The 23,667-nt window shown below is 43.1% G+C and overlaps 1 protein-coding gene across 3 annotated transcripts in view; it reads right to left on the bottom strand.

Moving 5' to 3' along the window:
• Positions 1 to 15,558, bottom strand: part of SIMC1 (SUMO interacting motifs containing 1) — an 85,823-nt gene extending 70,265 nt beyond the window's left edge. For all 3 annotated transcript variants that reach the window (XM_064279168.1, XM_010594231.3, XM_064279170.1), the window contains exon 1: positions 15,348 to 15,558. In XM_064279168.1, coding sequence (XP_064135238.1) covers positions 15,348 to 15,476 — 129 coding nt within the window. In that variant the 5' untranslated portion in view covers positions 15,477 to 15,558. The remainder of the gene's footprint in view (positions 1 to 15,347) is intronic.
• Positions 15,559 to 23,667: the final 8,109 nt, after the last annotated feature.

Genomic DNA, 23,667 nt, shown 5'->3' with positions numbered 1-23,667 from the left:
TGCAGAAAAATACCCAATGTTTTCCTCTTCTTTATTCTTCTGTTTTTTTAACTATAATTTTGAATGGACTTCTATCCCAACGCACAACTCTGTCAGTGATAAGATAATATCCATACATCTACAAGGCTAGTTAATATGACCATTATTCAAATTTATGTACAAACCACTAAGGCCAGAAATGAAAAAACTGAAGATTTAACCAACTTTTGCAGTCTGAAGTTGATTAAGCATGCAATCAAGATGCATCGACAATTACTGGTGACTGAAATGTGAAAGCTGGAAACAAAGAAGGATCCATATATGGAAGATATGGCCTTGATGATAGAAATGCTGCTGGAGATTATGTGATAGAATTTTGCAAGACCAACGAAATTTCCATTGCAAATACCTTTTTTTTCAATGACATAAACGACGACTACACATGTGGATCTCACCAGATGTGAAATATAGGAATCAAATCGACTACATCTCTGGAAAGAGACAATGGAAAAGCTCAATATCATCAGTCAGAACAGGGCCATCAACTGCTCATATGCAAGTGCAAGTTGAAGCTGAAGAAAATTAAAACAAGTCCACAAAAACAAAAATACAACCCTGAACATATCCCACCTGAATTTGGACACCATCTCAAGAGTAAATTTGATGCACTGAACACTATTGACCGAAGACCAGATGAGCTGTGGGATGACACTGAGGAGATCATACGTGAAGAAAGTAGAAGGTCATTAAAAATACAAGAAAGAAAGGAAAGACCAAAATAGGTATCAGAAGAGACTCTGAAACTTGCTCTTAAACGCAGAGTAGCTAAAGCGAATGGAAGAAATGATAAAGTAGAAGAGTTGAACAGAAAATTTCAAGGGGCAGCTCAAGAAGACAAAGTAAAATTTTATAACAAGATGTACTACAAAGACCTGGAAGATAGAAAACCAAAAGGGAAGAACACACTCGGCGTTTCTCAAGCTAAAAGAACTGAAGAAAAAATTCGAGTTGCAATTTTGAAGTAATCTATGGGCAAAACATTGAATGACTCAGGAAGCATCAAAAGAAGTCAGAAGGAACACACCAAGTCACTGTACCAAAAAGAATTGGTTGACATTCACCCATCTCAGGAGACAGCATATGATCAAGAACCAATGGTACTGAAGGAAGAAGTCTAAGCTGCACGGAAGGTATCAGTGAAAAACAAGGGTCCAGGGATTGATGGAGCACCAATTGAGGTATTTCAACAAAGGGATGCAATGCTGGAGGTGCTCACTTGTCTATGCCAAGAAATTTGGAAGACAGCTCCTTGGCCAACTAACTGGAAGTGATCCATACTTGTACCCATTCCAAAGAAATATGATCCAACAGAATGTGGAAACTATCAAACAACATCAATATCACATACAAGTAAAGTTCTGTGGAAAATCATTCAAAAGCGGTTACAGCAGTACACTGACAGACAACTGCTGGAAATTTAAGTCAGATATGGACCAGCACATGGAAGCAGGTATATCACTGTTGATGTCAGACTGATCTTGGCTGAAGGCAGAGAATACCAGAAAGATGTTTACCTATGATTTACTGACTATGCAAAGGCATTCAACCATGTGGATCATAACAAATTATGGATAACATTGCAAAGAATGGGAATTCCAGAAAGGTTAATTGTGCTCATGAGGAACCTGTACACAGATCAAGGGGCAGTTGTTCTAACAGTATTAGGGATACTGTGTGGTTTAAAGTCAGGAAAGGTATGCATCAGGGTTGTATCCTTTCACCATACCTATTCAGTCTGTATGGTGAAAAGATAATCCGAGAACCTGGACAGTAAGAAGAACATGGCATCAGAATTGGAGGAAGACTCATTAACAACCTGCATTATGCAGATGATACAACCTTGCTTGCTGAAAGCAAAGACAACTTGAAGCACTTACTGATGAAGATCAAAGACCACAGCCTTCAGTATGGATTACATCTCAACGTGAAGAAAATAAAAATCTTCACAACTGGACCAATAAGCCACATCATGATAAACACATCAGATGACAAAATGGAGGACAACCACATAGTATTGGGAATCATGGCCTAATCAAGATGACACATATTTTTTGGGAACACAATGCAATCCATGATATTCCACCCTTTGGCAGCCAAAAATTCATGTCCTTGGCACATGTAAAACATATTTATCCCCTTGTATCACAGCAAAAAATCTTAAATCAACTCCAAGTCCAAAATCCAAAAATTCCTGTTCAGTGAAATCTAGAATACACGTTATCTGCTTCCAAAGTACAATGGCAGAACAGGCACAAGCTAGACATTTCCATTACAAATGGAAGAAACTGGAGGGAAAGAAGGCATAACAGATACCTAGCAAGTCAGCAGAACATATTAAATTAGCCCTCAAGGCTTTGAAAATAATCCTGTTCTCTGAGACCATTTACACAATGGCCCTGCCTTCCAGGCTCTAGGTATTGACCACATTCTCTGGGATCTGAGTGGAGGCCCCTCGGCTCTGGGCTTCAGCTCTGCCTTCCAGGCCCACCAGGACGGTGACTTCTGCTCCCTCAGCTTTAGGCACACCATTCTCCTAGTCTATCTGAGTGGGGACTCTACCCTTAGAAACACCAGAGGCCATGGCTCCAGCCTTTGAAACCCCAGAGGTCGTGGCCATACCTTTTTTGAGCCTAAAGCAGCTTGGCTTCCTGTGTTGGCCTCTTGGTCCTCGTGCCTCATGCCGCATCTGCCCTGCTGGGGCAAGTGTTCCAAAGTTCAGCAGCTTCACAGATAAGTGCCTGGAGGAACTTCCCAGGACAGGGGCCCCGGGTTCTAAGGACACGCTCTTTTCCTGGCACTGCTTTCTTGGTGGTATGAGGTCCCCCTGAAACCTAATGTTTTAAGTTACAAATGTAGGTGAATTTTGCCTTCTACCCTATGACACTGCCATATTTTTAGTTCCAAAAACCTTTATAAAAAATTAGCCTGAAACAAGTGCCCCATTTATCCTTGGCTCTCCGGGGATGAAGATATTATCAAACCACACTGGGTATTTTGACACAACTGTAACTTACCTATTAAGAGGAAAGGCTTTCTTAGAAAACCAGTAGTAAGAATTCTGTTTGTCCTTGAACAAAAAAGTCACGGGACACCTGTGTTCGAGGCACTAAACAAACTGTTGGGGATACAGCTGTATGCAGCTGTGAATTGATAATATTTGGGGGAGGAGGCTAGAAAGAGAAAGTGATTTTTAAAAATATATTTTATAAATTACATGACAAGGTTTTTTAAAAGTGTTCATTAAAAAAATCTGTTGGGTCTATTCTTATAAAAACACATATTTTAAAATACACACATTTTCAAAATGAAATTATACCCTGCAACTTACTTTTTTCCCACTTAACCATTTATTTCTAGCATCCCCAGAGGATGTTCCTAGAATTTTTCAACTTCATCCCAGGAATTTAAAGATTGAGACTAGGGGTGGTAAACCAGTAAGCACCTGGCATATGTTTAACTGCTCCTCCTCCTCTGTCTGTACCTGGACTAAACGTTGGAAGGCTACTTCAGTTTCCTCATCTATCAAACAGGGATAATAATAACACCTACCTCATGGTGTTGCAGTGAAGATTATAAGATTAATCCATGCAAAGCACTTAACATGTGCCTGGCATAAATGTCAGCTATTTTTATTATGTGGTGCTCACCAAGATTAACATGTTCAACCCTATACAGCAAACAGTCATTTGGAATCAAAACACTAGCTCCTTGATAAGAAAGGCATAGGATCCATACAAAGGCCATAAAACGAATAACCAAACCCGTTGCCATAGAGCCGATTCTGACTCATAGCGACCCTATAGGACAGAGTAGAACTGCTGCATAGGGTTTCCAAGGAGCACCTGGTGGATTCAAACTGCCGACCTTTTGGTTAACAGCTGTAGATCTTAACCACCATGCCACCAAGGTTGGTTTTACTGATTGTCAAGGAGGAAACCTCATAAAAGCAAAGTTATACTATGCTTCTGTTTAGGAAAACAATATTGTAAAGATATCAATTCTCCTTAAATTAACTTATAAATCCAATGCAGTGGCTCTCCAGGGGACATTTAGCAATGTCTAAAGGAAGGAGTCCTGGTGAAACGATGATTAAAGTGCTCGGCTGCTAACAAAAATGTGGGCGGTTCGAGCCCTCCAGCTGCTCTGTGAGAGAGAGACGTGGTAGTCTGCTCCCGTAAAGATCACAGCCTTGGGAACCCTACAGGGCAGTTCTACTTTGTCGTACAGGGAGACTATGAGTCAGATTGAAGGCAGTGGATTTGGGTTTGGTTTGAAGACATTTTTGGCTGTCACAAATGCGGGGGCTGCTACTGGCATCTAGTGGGTAGAGGCCAGAGATGCTGATAAACAACTTATAGTGCACAGGACAACCCTAATAACGAAGAATTATCTTCCCAAAGAAACCCTGACCTAAAGCAATCCTTGAACAAATGGAGGAATACGTTGGGCACAAATAGCCAAGAAACTTTTTTAGGGGGAAGAAAAAGTAAGCAGAGATAATTGACTAAATAACAAAAGATAATATCAAACCACAAAAATAAAACAGTAAAGTTCTGGTGTTGAGAATAGACAATTCAGTGAAACATAACAGAAACAGACCCAAGTATATAAAATATCTTGGTGCAAAAAATGTGTTTCAAATCAGTGGAGAAAAGATAATTATTCAAGAAATGATTTGTGGACAATTAACACCATATTTTATCAATTTTAGGAGCCAAAATGTTTCCCCCATACATCTACAATTGGAATGCATCTTATATTTCGTGTGGTTCTGATTTTTTGTGTGCTTCCTGAAAAGCTGTTATTAAAGTGTCAGCAAGTCTTGGACTTAGTACTACCTTAGATATAAGGCAATACAGTGTACGGAAAGTGGTAAGCATACTACATGCCACATGAAACATTTCAGATAATTAAAGAACTAAATGTTAAGAATGAGATGGTAACAGAACCATAATAAGACATAGGATAATAATGTTAGGATGGGAAAAGATCTTTCTAAACACCAAGACAAAGAAAGAAATGGCAAAGAAAAAGATGCATAAATACGTACATAAGCAAGACTACCTCAACAGCACAAACCATAAATTGCTAAATTTAGTGTAACCTCAATTTTTAAAGTGGAAGTTGACTAAATGATTTTAAAGTTATTTGAAAGCATAAACATGCTGTTATGGATTGAATTTTATCTCCCAAAAATGTCAACTTGGCCAGGCCATGATTCCCAGTATTGTGGTTGTCTACGATTTTGATATTTGATGTAATTAATTACCTTTTGTGTTGTAAATCCTAACCTTTTTGGTGTTAATGAGGCAGAACTCAACCTACAGCATTAGGTTGTTTATTGAGTTAGTCTTTTTTGAGATTTAAAAGAGAGAATCAAGCTGAGAAGAGAGGGACCTCATATGGCCAAGAAAGATGTGTCAGGAGCAGAGTATGTCCTTTGGACCCAGGGTCCCTGCACTGACAAACTCCTGGACCAGGGGAAGATTGATGACAAGGACCTTTCCCACAGCTGACTGAGGGAGAAAGCGTTCTCTGGGAGCTGGCGCCCTGAATTTGGACTTCTAGCTTTCCAGACCGTGAAAGAGTAAGTTTCTGTTTGTTAAAACCATCCACTTGTGGTATTTCTGTTATAGCAGCACTAGATAACTAAGTGGTGTAGTGGGTAAGTGCTACAGCTGCTAACCAAAAGGTCGGCAGTTCAAATCTACCAGGCACTCCTTGGAAACTCTATGGGGCAGCTCTACTCTGTCATATAGGGTCGCTATGAGTCAGAATTGACTTGACAGCAGTGGGTTTTTTGGTTTAGGTAACTAAGACACATGTAAAACTGCCAGAAAAATCCTTAAAAAGAAGAGAAATTTAGTTTCCTCTGCTTATAATTAAAACAGCATGTACCAATGCCAGAATAGAAAGTCTACAAGTAGACATAAGAATATAAAAAATAGTTTACTATTTGATAAAGGTAATTATTTCAAACCGCTGGGTAAAAAGGACAGATTATTCAAAAAATGATGTTGGGACAACTGGCCATCTGGGGAGAAAAAAATCAGACTGCCACTATACCCTTTTTTTGAAACTAATTCCAGGAGTAAAGAATTAAATGTAAAAAAATGAAACCATATAAGCACAAGAAGAAAATATAGGTCATTATTCTTATCATCTTCAAATGAAGAAAACCTTTTTAATTGTGACAACAGAGACAAAAATCATAAAAGGAAAAGAACTGACTACATAATAACTTAAAACTCTGTAAACAAAACCAAAAGAAGAATAAGAAGTTGGAAAAAATTTGTAAGACATATGACAAAGGGACCTTTACTGTATAAATAGAAATTACAAACTAATAAGAATAATAACACCTCAGTAGAAAAATGAGCAAAGCATTAGAACTGGCAATTCACAAAAGAAGAAATATGAACAGCCTGTAAACATATGTAAGATGTCCAGTTCCACTAGATGCTAAGCATACCCTCTGATCGCCAACCTCACTAATTGCTCTTCCTCCTCTGCCTAGACCTGGTCTAAATGTTGGAGGGCCCAAATGCTGGATGCTGTTCCCTATGGAGATTCTCAGGTCAGATGATGTATGTGCAGCAGTCAAGAAATCAAATGATGTACCCAAAACCCCGCTGCTGTTGAGTCGATTCCAATTCATAGCAACCCTATAGGACAGAGTAGAACTGCCCCATATAGTCTCCAAGGAGTATCTGGTAGATTTGAACTACCGACCCTTTGGTTAACCACTACGCCACCAGGGTTTCCCAAATGATGTACTGGGTTGGCAAATCTCCTACAAAAGACCTCTTTAAAGTTTCAAAAAGCAAAGATGTCGCTTTAATGACTAAGGCATGTCTGACTCAAACCATGGTGTTTTTCAATTGCCTTACATGCGCGTGAAAGCTGGACAATTAAAAGGAAGACAGGAGAAGAAGTGATGTGTTTGAACTGTGGTGTTGGTTAAGAATTTTGAATACAGGTATTCCCTGCTTTTTGCAAGTTTGCTTTAGGCCACTTCACTTTTACAAAAGACCTACAAAGACCTTCAAAGAGGATTTTCACTTTTATGGAAAGCAGAAATAGTATTCAGCTTTGTTTTGCAGTGAGTTGTCAAGGGGGCAACGGGCACCCTAAGCAGCAGCTTGATCAAACTTGTCCTTTCAAACTCCTCCGCCCTTACTATAACCACATTCAATCAAATGCCTGGTAACATAAATGCACCATGCATGGCAAGATCCCATCCTCTGTTGTTCCCTGCGCATTTCTCTAACTGTAGGACTCATCCCTCAGCATTCACAGTTAATATAAACCTTACTTTTCTGCGAGATTCAAACCCTCGCCCTTCAACCCAGCCCCACGTGCCATTGCCAACTAGGCTACCAGGGCTACCATCATTACCGCCACCACTTCTCAGCTTCCAGTGTGCTTGCTGTCTTCCCGATTTTGGTAAGTGAAACTACACTGTACATGCATTATTTCTACTTTATGTAGGCAGTGTATCATCTCTTTCTTGCTTTTACTATACGTTAGTGTTATCATAGATTTTATGTATTTTTTGGTATGATTTGGTAGGTTATTTTTTGAGTCTGAGAACACTCAAAAATTTTCTCATATAAATTAAGGGCAATTGCTTCTTTGCTTTATGCCATTTTGGCTTATGAAACGTTTCGTAGGAATGCTCTACTTTCAGATAGTGGGGGAAACCTGTAGATCAGGGACTGCCAGAAGAATGAACGAATTAGTCTTAGAAGACATACAACAAGAATGCTCCACAGAAGCAAAGATGGCAAGACTCTGGCTTCCTTACTTTGGTCATCATGAAAGACCAATTGCTAGAAAAGGACTTCATGTTAGGTAAAGTAGAGCATCAGTGAAAACAAGAGAAACCTTCAGTGAGATGGGCTGACACGGTAGCTGTAACAATGGACTCAAACATACCAACAATCATGAAGATGGTGCAAGACTGGCAACACTTCATTTTATTTACATAAGGCAAGGAGCCCTGGTTGCACAATGGTTAAGTGCACGGCTGCTAACTAAAAGATTGGTGGTTCTAACCCACCAGCCTCTCTGCAGGGGGAAAAGACCTGGTGGTCTGCTCCTGTAAAGATTACAGCCTAGGAAACTGTATGGGACAGTTTTACTCTGTCATATAGGGTCATTCTGTGTCAGAATCAACTCAACAGCCTACAACAACAACAACATATATAAGGTAGCCATGAGTCAGTGTCGACTTGACAACTAACAACAACGTGCTAATGACACTGCTCGTCTGCCTGTGGTAGCTTGCGTGTTGTTATGATGCTGGGTGCTATGCCACCTATTTCAAATATTAGCAGGGTCAGCCATGGTGGACAGGTTTTCAGCAGAGCTTTCACACTAAGACAAAGAAGAAAGGCCTGGTGATCTACTTCTGAAAATTAGCCAAGGAAAACCCTATGGACCACAGCAGACTATTGTCGGATATAGTGCTGAAAGTACACAGTGGCTACAACAATGGACTTGAGCACACTAGGGATCAGGAAGATGGTGCAGGACTAGGCAATGTTTCTTTCTGTAGGTCATGGGGCTGCCATGAGCCAGAGCTGACTGGACAGCAACAACGATGTGCTAATAACACCAAACTTTTGTTTCCAGTCAGGACTCTTCCTCTGGTCTCCAGACCTGGAACAAACTGTATAGCTGGCATCTCCTGTTGGCTATTCCACTGGCATCTTAAACTTAACACCTTCAACACCAAACTCTTGAATCTGTCTTCCTGATCCTGTGCCTCCTCCAGTCTTCTTCATCTCAGTGAATGATAACAACATGCAACCAATTGCTCAGGCCAAAAATCAGGACATTATTCTTGATATTTTCCTTTCCCTTGTTTTCTACATTCAAATTATCGGGACATGCTGATTTGATTTCCTAAGTATCTACCACATCCCTCAGCTCTCCCAGTCTGCACCACCATTCTAGTGCAAGCTACAGTTATTTCCAGCCTGGACTACTGCAGCAGCCTCCTAACTGATCTCCCTGATTATATTCTTAGTCTGTTATAGCGGGGTGACCATACTTCCTGGTTTATTTGGGACAGAACCAGTCGCTACCTGTTGCTTGGCACATTGTCTGATTAGCGCCCCCTTTCGTTGCAAAAGGATCCCCATTTGGATGGTAAATTATATGGTCACCAACCTTACAGTCTTTTCTTCTCACAGCAGCTAAAGTCACCTTTTAAAAATGTAAATCAGATCATACCATTCCCCTGCTTAAAACTCTCCAAAGATTTTTTTCTTAATAAAATCCAAATTCTTTACTGTGACCTCGCTGTTATTCGCTGCCACGGAGTCGGCCTCTGATTCATGGCAATTTCATGCACAATGGAATCGGACTGCTGTGATCCATAGCGGGTTCTCTGGCTGATTTTTTGGAAGTAGATCACCAGGCCTTTCTTCCTAGCCCATCTACTTCTCATCTCTTCCAACTCTGCCCTTTCCTTATTACATTCCAGCCCCATTGGCCTTTTGTTTCCTCCAATAAGTCATGTTCATGTCCACCTCCAAGTCTTTGCACTTGCTGTTCTCTTGGCTGCTACCTTATTCCCCTAGATCTTCTCATAACAAATTTGTTCTGTCATTTGGGTCTCAGATCAAATAATAAGTCTTCAGAGAGGCCTTCCCTGAAAACGCAATCTAATGATCTTGACCCCAGCCAAGTCACTCTACTATATTGTTCTTTTATTTTTAGCTTATTATCTATCTGTAAAAATGGTGTGGTGGGGGCATCTGACCTCTAACTTCAGGAGAGGGAGAAGAGAGAATCAAGATCAATAGCCCAAGGCCGATTTCTATGAGGTGAAGGTCAAACTTACCTCCACCCTCCAACCTTTTTACCAATTCTGACACCAGCTGTCCCTCCCACAGCACTCTATTTCTTTGCTGGGTCCAATAACTCATTGTAATGGCCACGCAAAACTCAGACAATACTTATGATTATGGGGTTTATTAGGGAAGTTAACAGGTTACAATTCAGCATCAGGAATGACTCAGGATACCGTTCTTCGGTCAGGACAGCTTCTCAGGTGTGCCCGCAGGCAGGCTTCACAGGTCTCTTGGGCCAGCCTGGCCTCTGCCCACCTCAGGCAAGTGTTATAAATCCTTTTAGCTCCGCCAATAAGTGCCTGGTGGCACCCCACTCTGCCAGTTAGCTTTGGCCCCAAGGCACTTAGCTCTCTTGCTCCGGATCAGCAAGCCTAGCTCCACCAACCAGTGCCCAGAGGCACCCCACTCTGCAAGGAAGCCTCCTGTCCGAAGGCGCTCAGCTGTCCCTCTCTGTGAGCTGGCACACTCACTGTAACCACCTTGCTCTGTGGGCCAGGAAGCCTACTGTGCCATCTCATCCTGATCTACTGGTTCTGATGCTGCCGTTTCTCTGCAGCTGCTTCTCAATGTCTTGTACCATCTCTGGTGTTACAGCTCTCTCTCTGGCTTATAGGTCTAGGAAGTTCTCAGCACAGGGACCTTGGGTCCAAAGGATGCACTCTGCTCCTGTCTCTTCTTCTTGGTGGTAGTGAGGTCCCACCCTGCTCTGGAATTGGCTCTTTTAAGCCTAGCGGATGGTAAAACTAACCAATACCCTCGTTAGGGTTCCATACAACTTATTTGCATGGTCCCACTCCAACAAGGGTGTCATGCACCTTATCTGCATTATTAGCAAGCTGTCCAATCCCCTTGGTGGGCCACGAGCACCTTATTTGCACAGTCCCACCCAATCATTTGGCAGAATTTAGATCATGGCAAGAAAGGCCATATAAAAGCCATCCATCACACTGCACTATTTCTTCCATCTAGAATGTAGATGCATTGTTATCTTGTTTATAGCTGGCTTTCTAGGGTCAGAGTATGTATTCAATAAGTATTTATTAAATGAATGAATTTTAACCAAATTTAACCAAATTTGAAAACAAATTAAAACCATGATAGCTCACAGAATCTGACAATCAAATTAGCAAAGATTAAAAAAATGAAAATGCCTTCTTTTTCTTCTTAACATATTAAATTTATGTCATTGTTTAATGTTTGAGTCCCTCCACTAAAATGAAATCTCCATGAAGGCAGGGACTTAGCTATATTCCTAGCACCTAGAACAATGCCTGGTGTATAGTACCAAAAAACCAAACCCATGGCCGCTGAGTTGATTCTAACTCATAGCAACCCTATAGGACAGAGTAGAACTGCCCCCACAAGGTTTCCAAGGCTGTAAATCTTTATAGAAGCAGACTGCCACATCTTTCTCTTGTGGAGCGGCTGGTGGGTTCGAACAGCCAACCTTTCAATTAGCAGCTGAGAGCTAACCACTGTACCACCAGGGGTTGGCATATAGCTAAGTATTCCATAAATATTTACTAAATAAATTGATAATACCTACCGGTGGCCAGGTAGTGGATCATAGGCTACTGATGAGAATATAATTAATGTGCAATTTGTACAGGAAAAATTGGCAATATGTTTCAAAAGCCTTTAATGATGGGCATACCTTTTGACTCAGCAGTCTAAGAGGAATTTATCCTAAACAAACAAGTGAACAAGGGTACAAAGATTATTTATGAGGGACTTTCCCACTGGGTCATTTATAATCAAGAAAGTTTAGAAATAATAGCATGATATCTATTAACAGAAGATCATAAATAACTATACAGCTGAACAATGAAATGCATTAAAATATTGATTAAGATATGTATTTATTGGTATGGAAAGAGACCCAAAATATATTAAGAAAAAAAGGTAAACTAAAAAAACCCCACATGTATAACAAGACTTCATTTTTGCAAAAACATGTGTGGGTGGTCACATGGGTATGTACGGGAGTACAAGCACATTAACAGACAAAAGTTTAGATGGACGTGTATCAAAATGTTAACGTTGGTTATCTTTGAGTGGTGAGATTAAGGACAATTTTGATGTTCTTTATACATTTCTAAATTGTCTGTCATTAGGTCAATCAAAATTAACTATCTGAACATGTTCTACTCTTTGTAAGTGGGAAAAAAAGCAATAAATATTATCACACACCTCATCAACTCAATGAAGATTAAAGCCCAAGCTAAGAATCAGAAGTTCAGAAACGTCAGCTGCACTATTGAAGATGGCTTTCTCACTTCCTGAATTTAAAAAAGTTGTATCCCCCTTTCTGAACCTCAAAGGCAACAATTACAAAATAGAAAAAAGAAAAAAAAAAAAAAAACTTGTTCCTTTTACTTCACTTGCCATACTTGAGAAGGCTAGGCCCAGCTGAGAAGCAGCAACAAAAAGAATAGCAAAAGCTTTTTCACTTACGCTGGACACCTTCCTTGCATTGCCTTATTAAAAACCTCATTAATAACCCTGCCAGGTAGAGAGTAATGTTCTCAGGCTCAAAAGCTGAGAGAGATGACAGAACGTCCCAAAGCTCACACAGCAGTTGTGTGAGGGATCTTGATTTGAACGGCAGTCTCTTGGACCTCAGCACCTTCAAGAAAGATAGACAAAGGCATTTTAGGCTTTATAACCTTGACAAGTCCCTTAATGCCTCTGATCTTTTACATGGTTTTCCTACCATCCTTATATCATCTGCAAGAAAGAGGAGATCAAGCTTGGCATTTTTAGAACGCTGAAGTAAATATTTGAAGAATCAAGATTTAAATTGGCCCTTCATATCTCTTCAACTCAAAAGGCTCAAGGTCAAAATGCTTGATTGAGATGGCTGGGGGGACGAAAGCAGTGAAAGGGTGTCCCCACATATGTGTGTGCAGCACCAGAATCAACACCATAGACTGGATAAAGATGGCATCTGTGCACTGAAGAAGAAAGCTGGAGCAGGATGAAGGAAGACAGATAATACCTGGGAGGAAAGGAAGCAGGTAGGAAGAAGGACAAAGCTAAAGGGAAACTGAGAGAAGGGACAATAAGAAAGAGGAGAAACTAGGAAAAAAGTAGGTGGTGATTTTTAACTCTATACTTTTTTCTTTGATGACCCCAGTCACTATTGAAGAACTGACACATTTGAATTACAGTGTTAGTGAAGAATTTTGAATATACCATGGACTGCCAGAAGAACAAACACTATCTGCAGAGTACAGCCAGAACATTCCTCAGAACCGAGGACGGTGAAACTTCACCTCGCTTACTTTGGACATGTCATCAAAACCAAAAACCAAACCCACAGCCATCAAGTTGATTCTGACTCATAGCGACCCTATAGGACAGAGTAGAACTGCCCCATAGAGCTTCCAAGGAGTGCCTGGCAGATTTGAACTGCTGATCTTTTGGTTAGCAGTTGTAGCACTTAACCACTACGCCACCAGGATTTCCAGACATGTCATCAGGAGGGGCCAATCTCTGGAAAAAGATGTCATGCTTGGTAAAGTAGAGGGTTAGCAAAAAAGAGGGAGCCCCTCAACAAGATGGATTGACACAGTGGCTTCAACAACGGGCCCAAACATAGCAATGATTATAAGGATGGCACAGGATGGGGCAACATTTAGTTCTGTTATGCATAAGGTCACCATGAGTCGAAGGTGATATATTCAACAAATGGTTTTTGTTATATATGAGGTCGCTGTAAATGGGTGCCAAACAACAATTTTTTCTTCCCACTTTTTTTCTCTATATACTCTTTTCCTTCACGATCTCAGCCACTATTAGGGCTTAAACCGTCCTTTCTATTTAGATGACTGCCAAATCTCTCCAACCCTGACTTTTCTCCAGAGTTCCACTTCCACATATTCACCTCCTGGCTGGCCATCTCCATCTATTTCCACTTCCCATTAGCACTTAAAACCCAGTAGGTCAAAACTGAATTCGGCATCCCCTCCACTCCAGGATTGCTCCTAATCCTATACTGGCTCTTATTTACCAAACAACCGCCTGAACTGCACTCTTTCCCCCACTCCTTCAATCATTCTTTCATCCAACAAAGATTTATTGTGTATCTATTATGTCCCACACACCCTGCTTCAGCATTGGGCACATCTACTCACTCATCAAGTCCAGTCACTTCTACCTTGAAAATTTCTTGTGTCTAGCCAAGTCAACTACATTTTTTACTGAGATTTACTGAGACTCCCTCTTGCTTGACCCGTGGCAATGCAACACATAACTGGTCTTGCATGCCATTCATTCTATAGCGATCACCTAGCACTAAGCATTGTACCTGGGACACAGAAGGGGCTCAAAGTGGAGGCTTTGGAACTGAAAACCAACTGGAAAGGGGCTAGGGAGAGCAGAAGCTAGGAAATTTGTCTTGGAGTGTTTGCATATGAAGCACACACAGTGTTTTACTTAAACTGTATGTTACAAATCTATACGAATAAAATCAGTCTGATAATTCTTTTATTTTTTATTTCTGGAGCATGATTTTGGGAGGCTGGGGAGATTACTGTTTCTGAGTCTCCTGATAGAGAAAAAGCCTGCACACCTACCACTCCTGAAGTAGCTACTCAATAAGTATTTGTTGAACATATGACCTACGACATGGACGGATTATAAGCGTTGTGTTTTCTATTGTACCTCCAGCCCCTAGAACATCTGGTCCATAGTAGGGGGTTCAGTAAACATCTGTGGAGTATTCTGGAAAGGCAGGAACCATAGATGTTTTATGCGCCACCTCAGAAAGAAGGACAAAGCTGAAGGGGCCGGAGGGAAAAGGAAATAGTGCACGCTGTTTTCGTCCCTATCCTCTTGGTGCTTCCTACATGGTAAATGTTTGCTAAGACGAATAAATCACTCTCCTGCACAACTCTAAAATCGGGCCCCAAGCTCGGCAGCCAGGCCCTGGAGCACCGCCACCGTCTGGCCCAGACCCAAGGCGCCCTCCCTCCCTTCCAGCCTGCACACATCTGTACCCACCACAGGCCAAACAATGACACGCTCCGCTTCCCGGCCTCGCGGTCTGGGTCCGGGCTGTTGCCCCGCCAGACCCCCAAAGCCCCGGGCCCGCCGCGGCCCCCCTGCCCAGGCTCAGGGGACGTCCGCGGCCGGGCCTGTGACCGTCGCCTGCTGCGGGCCCTGGCACCTCTCGTCCCAAGCGCGCAGGACGTTGTCCATGTGCTCAGTCGCAGCTCGCCAGACCCAGCCGGCTCGGGCTTGAGCGCTGAGCCCGGGAGGCCTGGCCGCCCGGCTCGGCCTTGCAGCGCTCCGCAGGGCCCGAGAGGCCGGGAAGGCGGCAAGGCGGGACGCGGCTGCAGCTGTGAGGCGCCAGGGGGCGGAGGGCCGGCCGCGAAGAAGCGCAGCCGAGGGAGACGGCGCTCCGACCGCGGGGGCTGGGCGAGCGGCGGCTATCTCACTCACCACGGTCCGGCGGGGCAGCGCGCTGGGGGTCCGGGAAAGGGCTCGGCGGATCCTCCGTGCCCGACCCGAGCGGGGTCCCCCGGAGCTCTCAGAGCCGCTGTCGTCCGAGATCACGATGAACTCCTCCATGGCTGCGGGCCCTGGCCGAGCCAGCGCGCTGGCAGCCGGCGACCCAGGCGGCAGCGGCAGCAGCGGTGGCGACTTCGGTTCCTGCTGCTGAGGCGGTGGCGCCGGAGGAGACAACCCGAGCCATCACCCCGGCGGCCCCGCCCCGATCCCCGCCCCGATCCCCGCCCCCGAGGCCGGCTCCCGAGGCCCTTCGCTCCCACCCCCCGAGCCCCGCCTACGGGCGGTGGGCCGTGAACAGCCGGTCAGGGCCGCGGTCACGGTCGCTGACTGTGCTCTGCAGCAGCAGAAGTCTTCCCTCCCCAGGAAGGAAAAGAAAAAAGAGAAAGTCAAGTTGCAGTCGGCTTGGGCCGGTATCGGAAGGCAGGCGGGCGGGGCGCGAGACTGCGAGGGCTTCCCCAGCTGCTTCCAACTGACTGAAGTGTGAAGTGAGGTGTCATCTAGCCTAGTCCTGGCCGAGGTGTGAACAGGCCAGGCCTCTCTGACTGAGAGGGGAGAGGGGTACTGGAATATGAGTGACCTGGCCTCAGACCAATGGAGCAGAGGGGCACTGGAATGTGGGTGACCAGGACTCCTCCAACATCCGAGGGTGGGTAGCTCTGACGGAGTAGAGGAGCCCCCAACGTCTGAGGGTGGCTGACCCAGGCCCTGACTGATGGGGAAGAGAGGTCCCAAATCTTGCAAGTGTATGTGTAAGATAAATTTCTGTAAGTGGAATTATTGGGTCAACGACAGAGGTGGGGGGCCAGTTAGAGAAGATCATTTACCCTCAGGTGCAAGTCCATGACTCCAGACAGGGCCAGTGTTGAATCACCCCGCCCCCTCCATCGAGGAGCTTGGGGTGGGAGGTGGGGGGAGTGCAGACTTAAGAGATTGCCCCTGGGCACTCCTTACATTCACTAAGCCTCTGGTCAAAGGCTACGTTTATTTTGTTGTTTTGATAAATTTACCCTCCTAAAAAAAAATTGTACCAATTTACAGTCTCACCAGGAATATAGTCTTTCAGGAATTTAAACAAGAAGTTCAGAGTTGTTCAGTTGGTAGCAGGATCAGAAGCTGAAAAATGCACAAAGAGAAGCTTTGCACTAGTAGAGACTATGAATAATTAGATATTATGAATAAACAGAACTTATAAAGATGAAAAAAAGTATACTGAATGGAAGAAGTGGTAGGTTGTTGGTTGGTTGCTTGTAGGGCAGAAACATTAAAATCAAAGATAGGACCTGTGTTACAGTAAATATGGGATATTTAGGCTCTAACAAGTTGGCAAAATGTATTAACAGATCTGAAGAAAAATGTCTATCAGAAGTGGGGTTAGTTCCTAAATGAAGGGTTATCCTCTATCTCAGCACTGCCTAGTGCGGTGGGGTTCTCAGACTTTAACAAGTATCAGAATCACCCAGAGGGCTTGTTAAAATAGATTTTAACCCCCACCCCAGAGTTTCTGATTCAGTAGGTATAAGTTGGGGCCCAATAATTTGCATTCCTAACATGTTCCCCAGTCCCAGGGTGATGTAAATGGTTAATGCTAGTCTGCTACCTGGAAGATTGGAGGTTTGAGTCCACCTAGAGGTGCCTCGGAGGAAAGGGCTGGTGATCCACTTCTGAAAACCTCTATTGAAAACTCTATGGAGGACAGTTCTACTCTGATGCATAAGGGGTACCATGATCAGAATTGACTGGATGGCAGCTGGGTTTTGTTTTTTTTTAAACATGTTCCCAGACGAAGTTGATGCTGCTGGTCTGAGAACCGCTGGTCTAGTGCACAGAGAGCTTATGGCTAACAGACTTTAGATGGTCTGGTCCAAAGGGTGCGATCATCCTTGTTGTTTTCACCTAACGCAACTAAACATTTAATTTATTTAACTTTCTCTTTGAAACACACTGTATTCCCTAGGCTTCTGTGACTCTGTACTCATTTCCTTCTACTTCTCTTACCACTTCTATTCAGTCACTTTAAACCCATTGCCATCAAGTTGATTCTGACTCATAGCGACCCTGCGGGACAGAGCAGAACCACCCCACAGGGTTTCTAAGGAGTGGCTAGTGAATTTGAACTGCTGATCTTTTGGTTAGCAGCTGAGCTCTTAACCATTGCACCACCAGGGCTCCATTCACTTCCTTTAGTCTGTTCCTATTCCTTGACCCACTCCTTAGATCTTGATGTTCTTCAGAGTTCTGACTTTGGTCACCTTCACACAGTCTACCTTTTCCCTAAACAATCTCAACTATTCCCATGGCTTCAGCAATCTTTTTTTTTTTTTTTTAAATAATTTTTATTGTGCTTTAAGTGAAAGTTTACAAATCAAGTCAGTCTCTCATACAAAAACCCATATACACCTTGCTACACATTCCCAGCCTGCTCTCTCCCTCCACTCTCTCTTTTTGTGTCCTTTTCGCCAGCTTCTAACCCCCTCCACCCTCTCATCTCCCCTCCAGGCAGGAGATGCCAACATAGTCTCAAGTGTCCACCTGATCCAAGAAGCTCATTCCTCACCAGTATCCCTCTCCAACCCATTGTCCAGTCCAATCCCTGTCTGAAGAGTTGGCTTCGGGAATGGTTCCTATCCTGGGGCAACAGAAGGTCTGGGGGCCATGACCACCGGGGTTCTTCCAGTCTCACTCAGGCCATTAAGTCTGGTCTTATGAGAATTTGGGGTCTGGAAAAAAAAAAAAAAATTTTTTTTTTTTTTTTTTAATTCCACTGCCCTCCTGCTTCCTCAGGGGTTCTCTGTCGTGTTCCCTGTCAGGGCAGTCATCAGTTGTAGCAAGGCACCATCTAGTTCTTCTGGTCTCAGGATGATGTAGTCGCTGGCTCATGTGGCCCTTTCTCTGTCTCTTGGGCTTGTAATCACCTTGTGTCCTTGGTGTTCTTCATTCTCCTTTGATCCAGGTGGGTTGAGACCAATTGATGCATCTTAGATGGCCGCTTGCTAGCGCTTAAGACCGCTGACGCCACTCTTCAAAGTGGGATGCAGAATGTTTTGTTAATAGATTTTATTATGCCAATTGACTTAGATGTCCCCTGAAACCATGGTCCCCAGACCCCTGCCCCTGCTACGCTGGCCTTTGAAGCATTCAGTTTATTCAGGAAACTTCTCTGCTTTTGGTTTAGTCCAATTGTGCTGACCTCCCCTGTATTGTGTTCAGCAATCATTTTTATGCTAGTGTCTCCCACAAGTTTATCTCCAGCGCAGCCCTGTCCTCAAAGTCCCAGTTGTATATATTCAAATATAGCTCATAAAAAAAAAAAAAAAATAGGCATCACAAATTCAATATGTCTGAAACCGAACTTATTCTCCCATTCCCCACCACCATGCACTCTTACCCTCAAAAAAGCCTGCTTCTCCTGTGTTCCCTGTCTCAGTGAGTAGTGGTACCACCAGCCAGCCATTGAGACACCTCAGTATTATCCTTGATTTCTACCTTTTCCTCAAGTCCTGTCTGTTTTACCTCTTAAATATCTCTTGCATCCATTCAATTCTCTTGGCCTCCGCTGCTATGATTCTAGCCAAGCTAAGATCACCTCTGACCCAGTCTACTGCAGGTTCCTCCAATATGGCCTCCCTTTTTTTCCCTCTTTCCTTTCTCCACATTCAGTTGAAGTGACCTTTAAGGAAGTTTATAAATCTGATTTTGCTCCTTTCAGTGTCATCCCCAAAACACGAGAAACTTCTAAATATAAAGGCAAATATATATAGAGAGAGAGAGTATATAAATTATGTAAATGATAAATGGATACCCTGGTGGTGTAGTGGTTAGTGCTACGGCTGCTAACCAAAGGGTCGGCAGTTCGAATCTGCCAGGAGCTCCTTGGAAACTCTATCGGGCAGTTCTACTCTGTCTATAGGGTTGCTATGAGTTGGAATTGACTTGAAGGCACTGGTTTTTTAAAAATAATAGATATATGATATATATAGCTAGCATATATATATAAAAAAAATTTTTTTTTTAGCATATATATATATACACAAATTTAAAGATGAATTTCTAACACGGTTCTTCAAATGATCTGACCTCTGCTTCTCCAGTTTCATCTCAGAGAAGTCACCGTCTTCTTCCTCTCACCCATTCTCTGGCCATACCAGATTTCTTTTCATTTCCAAGCTGGAGAGCTGTAACACTGGAGGTGGCAGCATCATGAGATGGCAGCAGCATAAGTCCACCGGCAGAGTCCAGGCCCAAGCAGAGCCTGGTACGAAGACCTGCCTGTGGGCATGGCCGAGAAGAAGCTGTCCTGAGTGAGGAATTATATCCTGAGCTGTTCCTGTTAATTCCAAGTTGATCCTGATCTCAAGTCATAACCTGTTACTTCCCTAATAAACCCCATAATCGTGAATATGCTCTGTGAGTTCAGTGTGGCTATTTCAGTGAATTATGAAACCCAGCAGAGAAGTAGAGAGTGCTGTGGGAGGGACGGTTGGTGTCAGAATTGGTAAAGAAGCTGGAGAGTGGAGGTATATCTGACCTCTACGTCATAAGAATTAGCTTTGGGATAACACTAATGGTGATTCTCTCTCCTCCTCCTGAAATTAGATGAGGTCTGACACCACCACTTTATACCCTACCCCCAACTTCCTGAATTATTTTTAAGCAAATCCCAGATATTACATCATTTATTCTGTAAACATTTCAGTTTGCATCTTTAAAAGATAAGGAATCTTCATTCAGCAAATCGTTGTTGAGAACCTATGCTATACTCAAGAGATACAATAGTGAACAAGATAGACATGGTTCCTGCCCTCAGGTGCTTGTAGTTTAACGGGAAGACAAACAATAAACTAGTAAATACCTCTGAATTTTGATAAACATATAACCAGTTTGAGAAGCCTCAATTTGTGAGGTATTTATAAATATGAAACAGTTTTATTTATTTTCCAATAGCCATTACCACTGTCTTTAGAAACCCTCTTATTCTCTAGATAGCAGATTCCCTTAAGAACATCTCAATCTAGTCCTGTAACTTTGCAATCACTTTCAGTAATTAGTACAGTCATATAATAGTCATAAGCCTGCCCATTTTAAATCTTTAATCTTATGCAGTTGGCTCTCTATATCCCTGGGCTCTGGATCTGTAAATTCAACTAACTGCAGATTAAATATAGTAGGGGAAAAAAAGAAAGTTCCCCAAAGCAAAACCTGAATTTGCTGCACACTGAGCACTATGCTGAACCCACCGGAATGAAGTGATGTGTAAGCATACCCTGCTGTAGCCTCCTGCCATTTCATAGATCCTCAGTCTCTCTCCAGCACTCGTTGTCTGAGCATTGTTCATCTCGTCTCTCGTTCCTTGGCTACTTATGTTCTACGCACTCTTTGTTTCTGTGAAAAATGCCTCCTAAAAAGCAATTAAGTGCTCAAAGCAATCCCTAAATTGCTAAGTGTGAGAGGTTGAGGAGAGCAAGAGGAAGTTTAAGGGTAGTAAGGGATGGCTGGCTAGCTGGGTAAAGCCCTATAGCCTCCAGAACTTCAAGATCAAGAGAGAACCAGCCTTGGCTCATGCCCAGGCAGCATCAGCATTCCCAGAAGAGCTCAAGAAACTCATAGAAGAGAAAGGCTACCTTCCAGAGCAAGTCTTCAATTGTAATGAACAACTATTTACATGGCATTTACATTGTATTAAGTATTATAGGTAATCTAGAAAAAAAAAATCTAGAGATGATTCAGAATATGCACAAGGATGTGCATAGGTTATACGCAAATATTACGCTGTTTTATATAAGGGACTTGAACATCTGTAGATTTTGGTATCCGCGGGGGTCCTAAAACCAATCCCTCTCAGATACCAAGGGATGACTGTATTTGATTCATAGCTCTTCTTATTTTCCCGACGCCGACTGGGCTTGTGGCTACAACAGCTCTTAGTTGAGGGTGTGGTAATGTCACACTGCTTCACTTCTCTTGGCTCTTGCTCCTCCCACCTAGGGAAGAGGAGGAGGGAGGAAGAAAGTTCTCTGCAAGACTGACCATGAAGAGTTGGCTCTTCTCTTTCTGCTGGTTGTTGCTATTTCAGTAACAATTCTCCCAGTATGGCATGTGGCTTGATATCAGCTCCCTTTTTGCAGGCAACTTCTTGCTCCCGGGGGGCCTTCCCTGTATTCTCTGGCCTGTGAAATCTCAGGCTCAACCTCTTATTCCCAGGCACCGGCACCACTCCCTACCATGGGCAGTCTAACACACAGCCTTTTGTTTGGGGTGGACCTTGTCCAGAGGGACTTTTCTGGGGGGAGTACCAGCAAGACGCCTTAAGCCTCAGCCACTTCTGTGTTTTTGACTTGACTCACGATGGGGAACTTAAATGCATCATTTAAGGAGGAAGGGAATGCAGGCAGCTCCCACCATGGTGCTCCTCTCTCGGCACCACCATCTCCTACCTCCCTTCCTTGACCCCAACAGCATCAGGGTCTCTGCCAGGTCTATGGTTCAGTGACCTTCAGACAAGTTCTCAGCTTAGGGAGGGTGGAAAGAAATAGCTTGTTGCACCTTAAGTTTGTGGGAAGGGGATGAGGGAACAAGTTGAATGCCCCCCATCACCTGCAGCTGAGGAGGAGTAATGTATGGTTGCCACTGACAATAAGTAATATTCATCCATAGATACATGAACTAATTAGAAAAAAAATTAAATACCTATTTTTGTTGCAGAGTTTATGACAATCCGATTAATAAGTGACTTTCAAGCATAAAAGTAGTGATATGACTTTAGGGATACAACAGTGTTGTGACTGTATATATTTTCCTCATCAGCCATCCTGCCTGAAATTAATACTCAGGAAACATACAGGATCTCTGGCGGTATAACGGAAGAGTGCTTGGAAAGTACCTTGTCCTTACCTGGCAGCCCAGATTGATGGCTACTGGCCCTGAAGTTGCTTTCCTTAAAACTGTAAGTAATACCACTTGTGTTTTCTTGGCCATCCTCTATTGGTACAGCCACTGTGTCAGTCCATCTCACTGAGGAGCTCCCTCCTTTTTATTGATCCTCACTTTTCTAAGCATGATGTCTTTCTCCAGTGATTGGTCCCTTCTGATGGCATGTCCACAGGAAGTGAGATGAAGTCTCACCATCCTCACTTCTAAGTAGCATTCTGGCTGTACTTCCTCCAAGACAGATTTGTTCATTCTCTGGCAGTCCACGGTATATTCAATATTCTCTGTAAATACCACAATTTGAATGCGTCAGTTCTTCAGTTTTCCTTTTCACTGGCCAGCTTTCACATGCATATGAGGTGACTGAAAAGACCATGGCTTGGATGAAATGCACCTTCATCTTCAAAGTAACATCTTTTGCTTTTTTAACACTTTAAAGAGGTCTTTTGCAGCAGATTTGTCCAGATGTGTTTAATTTCTGGACTGTTGCTTCCATGGGCACTGATCAAAGAAGAATAAAATCCTTGAGAACTTCAATTTCTTCATCATTTATCATGTTTTTTATTGGTCCAGTTGTAAAAACTTTTCTTTATATTCAGGTATAAGACTACTGAAAGCTGTAGTCTTTTACCTTCATCAGTAAGTGCTTCAAGTCATCTTCACTTTCAGCATTCTTTATCTGTATTGAAATATGGTGTTTACTCAAGACCTCCAAAATAATACTGTCTTTTTAAAAACTTAGTGTGTGTATATTTTTCAAGGGGACATTTCTTCATAGATTTTTTTCCCTCCTGAGTTATACATTGTTGTTGTTGTTAGCTGCCCTCAAGTTGGCCCCTGACTCACGGTGACCTCGTGAACAACAGAATCAGACCATTGTGATCCGTAAAGTTTTCACTGGCTGATTTTTGGAAGTAGATTGCCAGGCCTTTCTTCCTAGTCAGTCTTAGTCTGGATGCTCCACTGAAACCTGCTTAGCATCATAGCAACACACAGGGCTCCACTGACAGATGGGTGGTGGTTTCATATGAGGTGCATTGGCCAGGAATGAAACGAGGTCTCCGATACAGAAGGCGAAGATTCTACCACTGTGCTCTGTCACACATTGTTGTTGCTGTTGTTAAGTGCTGTCGAGTCAATTTTCGACTCATAGCAACTTAATGCAACCAAGTAGAACTGCCCCATAGGGTTTCTTAGGCTGTGATCTTTACAGGAGCAGATTGCCAGGTTTTCTTTCCTGTGTAGCTGCTGAGCGGGCTCAAATCGCCAACCTTTCGTTTACAGCCAAGTGTTTAACCATTGCACCACCAGGGCTCCTTCTGTCATA

The sequence above is a fragment of the Loxodonta africana genome, chromosome 2, assembly GCF_030014295.1.
Source record: "Loxodonta africana isolate mLoxAfr1 chromosome 2, mLoxAfr1.hap2, whole genome shotgun sequence".
Lineage (NCBI taxonomy): Eukaryota > Metazoa > Chordata > Mammalia > Proboscidea > Elephantidae > Loxodonta > Loxodonta africana.
This window is presented reverse-complemented; position numbering and strand designations above follow the sequence as displayed.